The sequence below is a fragment of the Aspergillus affinis genome, assembly GCF_023601865.1.
Source record: "Aspergillus affinis strain CMG 70 chromosome Unknown NODE_8_length_531634_cov_87_933514, whole genome shotgun sequence".
NCBI classification, from domain to species: domain Eukaryota; kingdom Fungi; phylum Ascomycota; class Eurotiomycetes; order Eurotiales; family Aspergillaceae; genus Aspergillus; species Aspergillus affinis.
Window position 1 is genome coordinate 165,076 of NW_026515789.1, and position 13,421 is coordinate 178,496.

General features: G+C 48.3%; 2 protein-coding genes across 2 annotated transcripts; one reads left to right on the top strand and one right to left on the bottom strand.

Moving 5' to 3' along the window:
* Positions 1-3,077: 3,077 nt before the first annotated feature.
* KD926_011040 (flavin-binding monooxygenase-like protein) lies at positions 3,078-5,017 on the top strand (the record flags this gene model as incomplete). Its single annotated transcript, XM_053096018.1, has 2 exons — positions 3,078-3,120; positions 3,183-5,017. 2 exons carry the CDS (start codon positions 3,078-3,080, stop codon positions 5,015-5,017), a joined length of 1,878 nt encoding a protein of 625 aa, XP_052959848.1.
* Positions 5,018-5,519: 502 nt separating this feature from the next.
* On the bottom strand, positions 5,520-7,107 carry KD926_011041 (putative C2H2 finger domain protein; the record flags this gene model as incomplete). The annotated part of the gene is made up of 2 exons (XM_053096019.1): positions 5,520-5,636; positions 5,689-7,107. The coding sequence occupies 2 exons, from the start codon at positions 7,105-7,107 to the stop codon at positions 5,520-5,522; spliced, it is 1,536 nt and encodes a 511-aa protein (XP_052959849.1).
* Positions 7,108-13,421: the final 6,314 nt, after the last annotated feature.

The following is a 13,421-nucleotide window of genomic DNA, read 5'->3' on the forward strand; positions in this document are numbered from 1 at the left end:
TGTCATGTCCAGCTATCGACTCCACCGTCCCAACCGTTGGTTGACACTAGGAAGCCCTAGCCTCTCTAGTGCCACCATCCTTTTTCGCTCCGAATGAATAAAACCGCGTGGATCAAGGGATGGAATGTGGTCGATGCGGTGAACAGAACATTCTCGTCTGTTGAAATAAGAACCAATAAGCCACGGGAATCACTAGGGACACAACAGCTTTTACTACTGACACAACAAATTATGTAACACCCGTATTATATAACGTAATCAACCACCGAACCGCGGAACCACGCTCTCTTCTAATTGATCTTCCTTCATCCAATTGATCTTTATCTCATCATGGAGCCACCAAGTGAGCAGGTTTTTGAAACCAGAGAGCAACTGCTTTCTTCTATACAACAACATGTCTTGTCTCATGGCTATGCTATCACTACTATATCATTGAATCCAACCAGGAACATCACCCTTGGTTGCGATAGAGGCGGTATCTACCACGATAGAATCAATGCTCCTGATGGGGCAAAACGCCGGAAAACTAGCACGAAGCGAATCGGATGTCCCTTTAGTCTCTATAGAAAAAAACTGGCTAATAATCAATGGCAGATTCAGGTCAGGGATCCTACCCATAACCATGAACCTGATGATAATATGATAAGGCATTCTCTAGCACGACGTCGGCAATTAACAAAAGATCAAAACGATACTATTAAGCATCTGTCAGACATTGGATCAAAGCCACGGAATATTATTAGCCTCCTACGAGCAGATCAACCTACTACCTTGATTAAACCGCACGATCTCTATAACATTCGCGACGAATTAAGACGGAAGAAACTCGGCAATTATACACCTCTTGAATTCCTAAGAGAAACACTTCGAAATAATAATTGGAGATATGCATTTAAGCAGGACACTGAAGGCCATATCCTTTTCTTTATGTTTGCTTGCCCTGAATCAATTAGACATGCTAATCAATACAATAGGGTCTTTCTATTAGACTGTACCTATAAGACAAATCGATACAAGATGCCTCTTTTACATATTATTGGCCTCTCACCATCAAATTCATCCTATAGTATTGCTTTCTGCTTTATGCAAAATGAGCAGGAAGAAAGCTATAAATGGACTCTACAGACCTTTTTCTCATGGCTTGACCCCTTACCCTTTCCCCAGTTCTTTGCACTGACAGAGATCATGCTTTAGTAGGCGCAATTAAATCTATCTGCCCCACAAGTCCACATTTACTATGCATTTGGTATATTAATAAGAATGTGCTTGCAAAGACAAAGCAACATTTCTCTTCAAATGAGGAGTTTGAGGCATTTATTAACTCATGGAAAGAGCTTATTAATTCATCAACTATCGTTGAATATAATAATCAAATAGCTAAGTTTGAGACTAGATTTAGTCTTGCTCCTGCTGCTCTTCGATATGTGAAAGAAACTTGGCTGGCCTATAAAGAGATGTTTATTAGGGCTTGGATAAGACAACTTCATCTTGGTAATTGGGCAACCTCACGAGTAGAAGGCTCTCATGCTATTTTGAAACAGTATATAGGAGCATCAACAGGTGATATTCTCTTTGTTTTTGAACGAATTAATAATGCTTTACAGGATCAATACTATACCCTTTTATCTGATCTAGCAGAAGATCGTATTAAAACGCTAAATTTCTGCTCCCACTTTCTCCATTCGAATATTACAAAGCGAACATCACGACATTCAATATCTTTGATCTCTAATCAAGCTACTATAGCTAAGAGAGCTACCCCCGAAGCACCTTTATCTTACTGTACTAATATATTCACTAGGACAATGGGCCTTCCATGTGCTCACCGAATTGCTAGCTCATTGTCAAAGCACCAGCCAATTCAACTGAGCGATATCCATCAATTTTGGAGGCTTGGCCTTGGTAATGAGCTATCAGAGTATCTGCCAATACTTGATCCTCTATTACCACCGCCGCCGCCAAGGAAATCAAACCAAGATAACACATCATCTCAAAGCAACAAATCACCAGACTATAGCGTCACCGTCATAAATCAGAAAGCGCAATCAAAGCGCTCAAATTGTGGGGAAATTGGTCATAACATCCGTTCCTGTAAGGTATAACAGGCTGTATATAATTAAGAGGCATGGAATTTATAATAGAGGAAGATCAATTAGAAGAGAGCGTAGTTCTTATAGTAGTAGTAGATAGAATGTAGTTGCTATAGTAGTAAGTAATGCAGTTGCTGCGGTAATGTATGGTAACGGTGGTGGGCAAATTGATTATATAATACGGGTGTTACATAATTTGTTGTGTCAGTAGTAAAAGCTGTTGTGTCCCTAGTGATTCCCATAAGCCACGTCAGTGTTAGTTCATTTTCTCTGTATCTGTAGTTACAGATTAGGTAGAATCCTGTCGAATAATGTCGGCTAAAGTGCACTTTATAAATGAAAATCAACCAGCCCAGATAACTAGAGGAGTCTATAAACTGGAACCATGCAAGAAATAGACCACTAAAGGAATATCTACTCCATATTTCACTTGCTTAGCGTCCCTCCTCTCGCCTACCGCTATTCCTTCCCCCCTCAATCAATCCATATCCATAATGGTCGACTTGCATATCTATTTATTCCCGAGATCGGCACCTCTAGGGATGATCTTGATTTCACCGGCGATCTTTTATTGACTTTGGGGTCTGTTTTTCTTTTTTTTCTTTTTTTTTTTTTTCTGCTTTTGCTTTTTCTTAAGCCTCTGGTTCACCTGCTTGCTTGTTTCGTTTATTTTTGCTTTTTTGATTCGCGTCGAGGTCTGTCTGGACTTATTTGCGTACTTCGTATTGCTCGATTTTGTTTAACCGACTCAGTCGGATTTGAAAGGACTTTTGAAACCCTCCGCATAAGGAGGTGTTCTGTCTGAGTCGACTCCGTTGGGTTGGTTTTCACCAGTGAACGCATCGCACCGAACGAGTCACGTCTACTGTACTCGTGTATTTCCTTCTTTCGATTTATCTACTTTAGTTCCTCCCACGACACCTGCATTCCATTCCACCGAAACAATCTATATCTACCCGGTGTCAATTCACCACCACCACCACCAGAATGACCTCAGCAGACCCCATCGACGTCGTAATAATCGGCGCAGGTACCTTTTCCCCCACTCCCAAACCACACCTTCAAACTACCCAAATTAACAAAATGCCAAAGGATGGAGCGGTCTCTCCGCGCTGAAAACCTACCATGAAGTACACCCCAACGCGCGCATCGAGCTTCTAGAAACGGCATCCTCGATCGGCGGCGTATGGGCAAAACATCGGCTCTACGCGGGTCTGAAATCGAACAATATGCGGGGAACATATGAGTTCAGCGATTTTCCGATGGATGAGGAGACGTTTGGCGTGAAGGATGGGGAACATATTCCGGGGGCTGTGGTGCAGAGGTATATGGAGGCTTTTGTAGAGAGGTTTAACCTTAAAGAGATGATTCGGTTGGGGGTTCGGGTTGAGTCTGTTCGTGGTGATGATCAAGGGAATGAAGGAGGGTGGGTTTTGGAGACGGTCGAGTCTACAGATATCTTTGCGACGAAGACAGAGGAGAAGGAGGTTGAAAAGCCAAACCAGACAATCCACACCCGCAAACTGATCGTCTGCACGGGCATCACCTCGCAGTCCTACCTACCCACCTACGAAGGCCAAGACACCTACGCCGCGCCGCTCCTGCACTGTCGCGATCTCCCCCTCCACCAAGACCGCATCTTCCAACCAAACGCCCGCGTCACCGTCTTCGGCGGCACAAAATCCGCCTGGGACGCCGTGTACGCCGCCGCATCGGCCGGCGCACACGTGGACTGGATCATCCGCTCGAACGGCCACGGGCCGGTGTGGATGGCGCCGCCGTACGTGACGCCATTGAAGAAGTGGCTCGAGAAGCTCGTGACGACGCGCCTATTGACCTGGTTCAGTCCGTGTATCTGGGGTCCCGCGAACACGGGGATCCGTCACCTCCTGCACGGGACGTGGCTGGGTCGGAAGATCACTGACGCATTCTGGTTCATCCTCGGCGACGACGTGGTGAAGTTGAATCGCTACGATGCGCACCCGGAGACACGAAAACTCAAGCCCTGGGTGAGTCCGTTCTGGGTGGCCTCCGGGTTGAGTATCTTGAACTATCCGACGAATTTCTTCGACTTGGTGACGGGTGGTCGCGTGCAGGTGCACGTTAACCAGATTAGCCATTTATCGGAGCGTGCGGTGCATTTGGTTCATCTCCTTGACAAGAACGGGGACAGTGATGAAAGCAAAGTCTCCGACACCGAATCCCTCGTCCTCCCCTCCGACGCCCTGATCAGCTGCACGGGCTGGCAAGCGACGCCGAACCTGAACTTCCAGGCATCCGAGTGGCTTCCCCACCCAGACCTCGCACTGGGCTTCCCCTGGTCCGAGGACCCCATCCCCAAACCGATGGTCTCAGCCGCAGACAGCGAGATCCTCACCCGCTTCCCCCGACTCATCGATCAGCCATCTCTACCCTCATCCTACAAGCCCCTAGCGCCAGGGGCGCCCGCCACAGCACGCCACCCGTTCCGACTGTACCGATTCATGGTGCCCCCAGCACTAGCAGCGTCCCGGTCGATCGCATTCATGGGGTTAACGATGACGATCAACACGACGATGGTAGCGCAAGCGCAAGCACTGTGGATCGCAGCATACTTCGGGGACTTCATGGCGTTGACGCCTCGCGAGCGATGTCCCGAGGACCTGCGAGCCGAGTTACACGACAAGGGCACAGTCAACGAGGCGACGGACGTGGATCTCCTCTGGGAGACGGCACTGCATAGCCAGTTCGGCGTGCATCGGTACCCCGGGGGATTTGGGAAACGGAACCCGGATTTCGTGTTCGATGCGCTGCCGTATGTGGATCTATTGCTGGGGGATCTGGGATTGGATATTGGTCGGAAGCAGGGTGGGTTGAAGTGGTTGGAGCCGTATGGGATGGAGGATTATCAGGGACTGGTGGGTGAGTTTATGTCTGGGAGACAATAATCATGATCAGCCACAGCTAGGAAGGATGGTTCTGTAGATTATCTAGATAGTCTAGATATCAGATCGTATCGTAATAATCAAGTTGTTTCTTTTCAATCCTAGATAAAAATCACATTCCAGATAACGTACCATTTCCGTCACAACGCCCTTCTACATACATAACATACGAGTACAATAACATCCAGCTTGGTCCATTCGCTTGATACCATCCGCGCAAGAATTCGAATCACAGAGAGAAGGGAGGGAAAAAGGGGAAAAGAGAACCGAACCGCCGTAGGAAAAACCGCCCAAATTCAAGCACAATACAGTGGCAGTGACAAACTCATCGAACATACAGTAGGCGGAGGAAATATCAAATCAGGGCCAAAAGAACACTCACAATACAAAGCCTTGACGCATCCAAGATAAACACCGTTTCCCAGCGAGGTAGAAGGGGTAGGAACCAATATGTAACGCCGATGTGCTAATAAGAACTCCTGGTAATCACTTGACTCCAAACGATTCAACCGTGACCGTTGGACTCCAAATCCCTATCTTCTTCTTTGACAGCGCTCCGCTCTTGCTTAGCAGAGGTGTCCGAGGCTCCCTCCTTGCCGCAGCCTTTGACCAGAATATGTCGCTAACGCACGTTAGTCTCTCTGTATACTAGGCAATCCTGGCTGAAAGCTCACCTTCAGTGCATCCTTGCGGGAGAAACTCTTATCGCAATGCGTGCACGGGAATGGCTTCACCGCCAGATGAATCCGCTTATGGCGTTTCAAGTCATGGTTCCGGTTGAAGCTCTGAGGGCACTCGTCACATTTGAACGGCCGGTCGTTGGTGGGTCCGGGTGCATGTCCGGGGTGCGGCGGGTGGCCCCCATAGATCTGCTGCATGCTGGCCAGATGACCGCTGTTGAATCCTGGTAAGATCCCCGGTTGAAGACCGCCTAGAAGCGACATCTGACTGCCCGGGTTGTGAACGTTGGTCATCACGGGCCCGTTCATGGCGGGAAGCGAGTACGATGGCCAAGGCTGTCGCGGATGATATCCAAGATGGTGGTGAGGAGACGGATGTGGGTTAGAAGCGACTCGTCCCGGGGGGTGAATGCCCATTCCTGGTTGTCCACCGTAGGGTGAATATCCCGCTGGAGGGCTGGACAACTGCTGAAGCCCGCCATATGCCGGGGCGGACGAGGATTTGGCCATGTAATCGTTGGATGGAAGAGGAGGCGGCGCAGAGGCCGGGTTAGGGAGCGCATTCTGCGCCGTAAGCATCGCATGTGCCATGGCGTGATGATGCTGATGATGCGGGTGCTGATGGTTAGGGTTTGCGGAGGGAATGCTGCCGACGGAAGGGACTGAGAGTGGTTGCTGAAATGGGGGTAACTGGTTCATATCGTACGATGGGGAGATGGCGTCGCTACCTGGGGGCGACGTAGCGGGGTTTCGGCTCAAAGGATTCAAGGATGGAGAAAAAGTGTCTCGAGTTGGGTAGGAAGCGGGATTGTTCCACGACTGCCGCGGTGTGGACGAAGCAGCTCCGTACGAACTCTGGCCTTGCCAGTAGCTCGGCGCATACGTTGAAACCAAATCCGGGGAAGCTGAGACGGTGGTTGCTGCTGCGGTTGCCGTTGTCGCCGTCGCCGTAGTAGGTAGCGAGGATGTGCTCGTCGGGGCTGGAGTGTCAACCGATTGTGTGGATGCCGGTGGAGTGAGGAGATTGCTGACACTGGGATTGGTAGGATTATGAGGATTCGAGGAATGCGTAGGGAGTCTCAACCCGGTCGTTGCAATGTGCAAGTTTGGTGGCGGAAGTTCAAAGTTGGGGAGAGACGAAGCGGCGGGTCTGCGCGTGTTCAATGGCGGCTGAGGGGTGGTCAGCGCATCGAGCGCCGTCCCCATGCCAGAGGGAGGGATCGCAAGGGCCGCCAGCGTGACTGAGTTATCTCGAGAAAATGCTAAAGATTGAAAGAGATCGCCCGCTTCCACAGGTGGCGGGGTGGTCAGAGTAGTTGCGAGTTGTCCGGTAGGAAAAGTGACGGTGTCGCCGCCGCCTAGCGTCCAGTATCGATTGCCAGACAGGCCCCCAGTGATATCTGGAGGATCCAGGAGGGGCAATGATCGCGATAAGAGCGATCTAGCGGGGGAGAGAAGTAGAGGAGATGGGTAGGGGAGGAGATGGGTAGGGGATGAGAGAGATGATGCTAGGTCGGACGCAGGTGAAAACGAAGAAAAGAGTGCTGACGGAGGATTTCGTTCTTCTAATCACTCGAACTCTTTCCGCGGGATCCTTGGATATTCCAAATCAATCGTCTTCGATATGGCGAGTGCAGCAGACGTGCGTTTCCTCGAGGTTCGGGTGTCAAACGAGACTTTCGTTGGTGGTTGCTGTCAGTCGGGTGACATATCCCAGGCGATGTACAAAACGAACAACGGCGAAACGATGAGCCCAACCAAGGAATGATGAGGTCAAGATTTGATATGCGTAGGTCAAAATGATGACATTTCCCTGTTCAATAGACCGACCGTGCGATGGAATCAAAAGGCAGATAACCAAAACAACACCGCGGACAATCCACCAGACCAATTGATGACAGCCGAAACAAGAGTGGATACAAAACCAGTCCTTTGGAGCACGACTCAGTGATGGATGATGATGGCTGGTAATAGTAGCAGAAAGAATCACAGGGGGAAGAGAGACAATAGATTCGATCGATAAATAGAGATAGATAGATAGATGGCCAAGGGAAGAAGTGAGAGGCAGAAACAAAATAAGATGCGGTGGTGGTTGCGGTGACAAGATCGAGAGAAAAGAAAAGGCGCCGGAGCGAATAAGTGTGGGATTATTAGGTCAGTTTTATTTTTTTGTCTTATTTTTAATTTTTCCCTTAACGTGTATGGATATTTGTATAGGCCGGGAGTATCAGGCAGTCAATGATGGATTGAGGCGACTGAAGGGCCAAAAAACCAAAACCAGCCGGGAATGGAGACGTATCCAGACCAGTCCAGCGCTGGGTCTGGCCAGCGCGGGGGTTGAGAGTCGTGGTCGGATGTGGGAGTAAAATACCAAGGGTAAGGAAAATAAAATAAAATAGAATGGGTGCGACTATGGAGCTAGAACCGATGTAGAAAATTCAGTCAACTAATAATTTAAAAATCCAGAAATGAAAGGGAAAATAGAAAATGAAATAAAAAATAAAAAATGACTTACCGGAGAGGGAGGCAGAAAAATAAATGACAAGAAAAAAAAAAGAAAGAAAGAAAGAAAGAAAGACAAAAAAAAAAAAAAAAGAAAAAAAAACAGACACACACCCCCAGCCAGACAAGAGACTCCAGGAGCTAGTCGGGATCTAGTCAAGAAGAATGAGCATTCGGACCAACCAAATTTCAAAGAAATATTTTCGTTCGAAAATTTCCTGGGATTAACCCATGGCCAATTACCAGGGAAAACAAATAGTCACCAAACCCAAGGGAACCGAGGGAAGAAGAAGAAGAATCAGAGGATGTCAAACCCCCTCGAGGAAAAGAAGTGCCGACAGTAATAAGACTCCGCGATCTGTACGGAGTAGAATCCCAAATCAAACAGGAAGAGGCAAAAGATGATGGATCAATCAGGTGCAACAAAGCAAAAATAAACGGGATTATCAGACAAATTAATAATTATTATTTATAGCCTCGCCTCCGATAGACTCCCCATCTTCCCCATATGGCAATAGTACCTAGGGGAGGGAAACGACGAAGAATAAATTAATTTCCATTCTCAGGAGAAAGATCAGCTCAGGCGCCGTCCACAACAACCCAAACGGACTGATCAACGGCAACGTGGTTGACAGGGCTCGCCAGAGGCCCAAGTCCCAGCGCGTTCCCACCTTTCGGCCGCACCCACGGTCAAGGTCCAGCTTATTCGGTTTTAGTGGGATGGAACGGTGACCGGATGAAGCATACTCCGTTTCCTTCATCTTTATGATTGCGAGCTATCTCGGGATGGTTTTTTTCTTTCTTTGGTTCTAATTTTTTATTACGTCCCCATGTCTTTATATCGGTCATCCATGACAATAATCTTGCCAATAATCAGCTGCATGGTCTCCTGATGAACCGGAACCATCCTAGAATTTTATCTCGACATCTCTTTCTTTTTTGGTAACATGATGACTTCAAGACTTTCCTACTAACTAGACATATCATGAGCATAGTACGGAGGCAAACGGGTTGATGCTTGACGCTCCGTAGGTTCCAAAATATCGAGAACGATAATTCTCCATGCAGACGAAACGAAGTGAGAGAGCAGAGAAAAAGCAATTCTACAGGGCATTGGAGGCTAGGGGTGGGATAGACATGTGGAGCGCATTCCTGGACGATCGGCCACCCTGACCCAGCAGGGAAAACTGCTGAGGTGCTTTCCCTGTATGGTGGAGCAAAGAATAAGCTTAGCAAGTGCTGGACGATCGATTTTGCGTCTAGGAGGGATCAGAGGTTTGGATCGACGGATCTGGAGTTGTATCAGTTTTCAGGAGGGCCTAGAAGGAGGAAAATTCCAATCAACACAACACCGACATCCCCATGTTTAACGCACCGGTACAAAAATACCGGATTCAACCAGAACAACGACCATACCGGCTTGCATTTCCCCGAATCCCAAAAAAAAAAAAAAAAAAAAAAAAAAAAAAAAAAAAAAAAAAAAAAAAAAACGAAGAACATGAAAGTACAGATAGAATAGAATGTCACCAGTGGGATGGGGGTTCTGGACAGACAGATAGACCCAGAAAAAAAAAAAAAGGGGGGGAAGAGTAGAAAGCGTTGATGTTCCCTTGCATCGGGGAATGCATGACAGATGAGGAATGGAGGGAGCGAGATGGGCAGCGAACCCAGCGGATGGGAGTCGTTGTGAGGCATCAATCGATAGGATCCAGAACCATTGGACTTACCGATCGGTCTCTCCATCATACTGTAGACCATTCGGCATACTTTGGGGGATGGAGGCATAGGCGTTCGGGTTAAGGTACTCCCTACCCAGGGACCGGGTACTGCAACCACCACCGCCATCCGTTGGGAACCATTGCAGTGATGAATAATATATTATGGTGGATAACTACAGAGTATGTACATAGTTCACTAACTCACGCCCTCACCAACTTAAGAGTATGAATGGCTTTTTCCTTCCCGACCTTCTGCGCCAGACCCGGTCCCTTGATTGTGGTTGAATCCTGCGATTTGTCGCGCTGACGGGGTCTGATAGTACCACAATCAATCTTAATTCACTATACACCTCCTTGTACGAAGTAAATCATAATCTCATAATATGAGGAGGCATTTACAGAAGACTGTCATTGCTCGAGTCAACAATAATACTAATCGGTTTTACTTGCCCCCTCGTATTGACTGACCCCTCTCGCACAGACACTCTGCCCCCCTCAATCAAATGAAAGAACCATTCCTCGTCTTCAGGCAAACGGTCCCTGGTTTGCCCGGTCGGTGGTCCTTTCCAGCTCATTCCTCCTTTTCCCCCTCCCCGATGCAAGATCAGGTCACCTGCTCTGCCGTCGTGATTGTTTTGCGTTCTTTCGCTTCGTTCCTTTTGATCCTTCCGGTCAGATCGAGGTCACCGACCCAACTTCAATTTAAAAAAAAAAAATCAAGGCCAAAATACGAGCGTCTCCCGCTTGCTCGTCAATATTTTCCCATTATTCCCCGCTGGGTAGATGCAAGCGAGAGACCCTCGGAACCGCAGGGACTAGAGCTGGTTTAAGTTTCTCAGATCCCTGCGCAGCGGTCGTGTCGGGGACGGGCGCTGGGACTGGCACTTTTTTTTCTTTTTGTTTGGTGTTTATTATTAATATTTATTTTTTCTTTTCTTTTCGTTTGTCTTTGACTTGCGCTTTTCTAGCCGCGTCGTTTGGTTGGATGCCCGTTGCTCCCATTCTCTACGCTAGAGCCGGATCGGGCCTAGACCCGAGAAAACGACTGGCGGGCCCCACTTGGGCTTACCCGGCTGGTCTGCCTGCATCTTGGTCAGCTTCCACTGACCATTTGCTGGGAGTCGAAAGGGAGGGGGTTCTTTGACTCATGACCGGGAAGTTTTCCTTTTTCTCTCTTCTCTTTCTTCTCTCTCCACACTTTATTTTTATTTTTATTTTTTATTTTTTTTTGACTCTCAGTCTCTCAGTCACTGACTCTCTTTTCTCTCCTCCACACCCCCCTGAATTTCTGGGTAAATGTCTAATTGAAAGTGGAGACCTATACGATAGCTAGCTTGTAGAGCTGTCATGGACAAACCCAGCTCACTCACCGAGGGAACAGTAAACACCACCCCAGTGACTCGTACGAGCTGCACATAATATAATCAGAATACCAAGTAGTTTGGACCAACACCACCAACGAAGAATCCCGAAGAGAGAGAGAGAGAGAGAGTCAGATGTGATTTAATCCGTTCCTTTCCTTTCCATGGCGACCCACCCGTTCAGAACCTTCCATTGGTCCCTGCTAACCCAGAACGGGCCGTCGATTGGGTGAAACTCGTTATCACCGTCTGGTCCTGACCTGACCTAGGTAAGGTAGGGTGTAGTCCGTACCTTCGGAGGTGCATGGAATGCCCACCGACCCCCGGGCCAATGATCGCGCGGCCGCCCAAGAGGGAAACAGACCACTCACAATGAAGCCCCAAGGGTGCCAAAAACGGTCCACCGCTTTAGACTTCCTTCGCGGCGGCGGACAGCACCGGTCTGTCGGTGCGCCGGAGATCTGGGTGGCGGCCACACGGTGAACAGGTTGAGGATGTGGGTGTGGGTGTCCTCCGTAGATGGGGATGTGGAGGAGTATGTACAGTAGATAGACTTTAGTAGCTGTTAGATACTAGATTACGGGTAGTCTGTTGATTTCATTTACAATCCCCTATAGTTACTCTGCTATGTACTCCTTAAAATGAGCTTGAAGGTGAACACGTCCTCGACCACCTCAAGCTGGGAAATCAGATAGGTATGTATGTACTCCATAGTCCGGGGTGTAGATAGCATTCCGCGCAATGCAGGAGTACCGATTTAAACTTTCCATTCCAATTTTTCTCTCTCCCTCCCGTCCCTATTCACCCTATTCATCCACTCTACCCTCTCTCTTTCTCTGCCTCTCCAGCACAGAACAGATAGAGTAGTTGGTGAGTTAACCCTATCAGCGACCGTCATGGAAAATGCTATTTTGCCACGGTGCTAGCCCCGACTAGTTGGGGTTCTTAGGGATTTGTTTGCTAGGTAGTTACGTAGTCTAGCCTGAACACATGTAAAAGACAATCAACAATATCTGACTTAGAGCTGCCCAAGACAAGCCAAACCCGGAGGTGGCAGTCAACAATTCTACGGACCAGTACGTAAATATCGATAGGACTACTGGTTAACTACAGTAGCAAGTAACTGTAGGATTTCTTCCCGCAAGTCTAACTCAGTCTCGGTACATGCTCCGTACAGAGTATCATTCTGATTTGGTAAATCGGTACTAGACTACCAACCTAACCGGGAAGACATCGGCCATGCAGGAGGAACGAAAGTAGTGGATACGACCTGGCCGCTTATGCATCGACGCTATTCGTCCCCTGACTCCGAGGCAGGAATGCCTACGGATACTACACCGGTAGTAGTTAGTAGTTAGCTGGTAGTAGTTAAGCCAGGACGGAGTGGTAAGGGAACATGTAAGTTAGGTTGTGCTCTCCGGGAAAGATTGATTAATGATTAGTTACGGAGCACTGTACGTCGAGTCCCCGTCTTTGCGACTATTCCCACCCCGGCTTCTTAGACATTCCTCCGTACAGATTACAGATTACAGAGTCTGGGGACGCCCGGAGGAGCCGACTACCTACTGACTATTTTTTACACCCATGCACGCCTATGTAGGGTATGTAATGCACCATGCACTGTACTCCGTATACTGAAACACTCCCAAGTCCAGACAAAGCAATAAAGAGGGGTGAAGAGAGGGGGATGGCCCAAATCCAAGGTGATAGATAACCATACATTGGCTGCACCAACACTCACCTATCTACCTACATGCGACCGATGGAAATCAGCACTCGCGAGAACTCAGTCTCAGTCTACAGTAGATAAATAGTTCATTCTCGACCACCTTGACCTGCAGGTGCATTCTCCTCGCGTCGGGACCCATCCCACTGGACCAGCTGGGTCGATCTTCTGCATCAGAGACACCCCCGTCCGTTTGCTTGTATCGAAGTATGTATCGGCGTGGCCATAATGATAAAAGAAATAATTACAGAAAACAAAAAAATCTGGCACATCATGGTCCGGGGAAAGGGGAAGGGGGAGGGGGAAAGGAGGGAGTACCAGTCATGTACCTGCCTGCTTTTGACTCTACCACGGTCGACAGGTCAATTTTGGGATTCAACGCCAGTCAGGCTCAACTGAAATCAGATGTTTGTTCCGTTG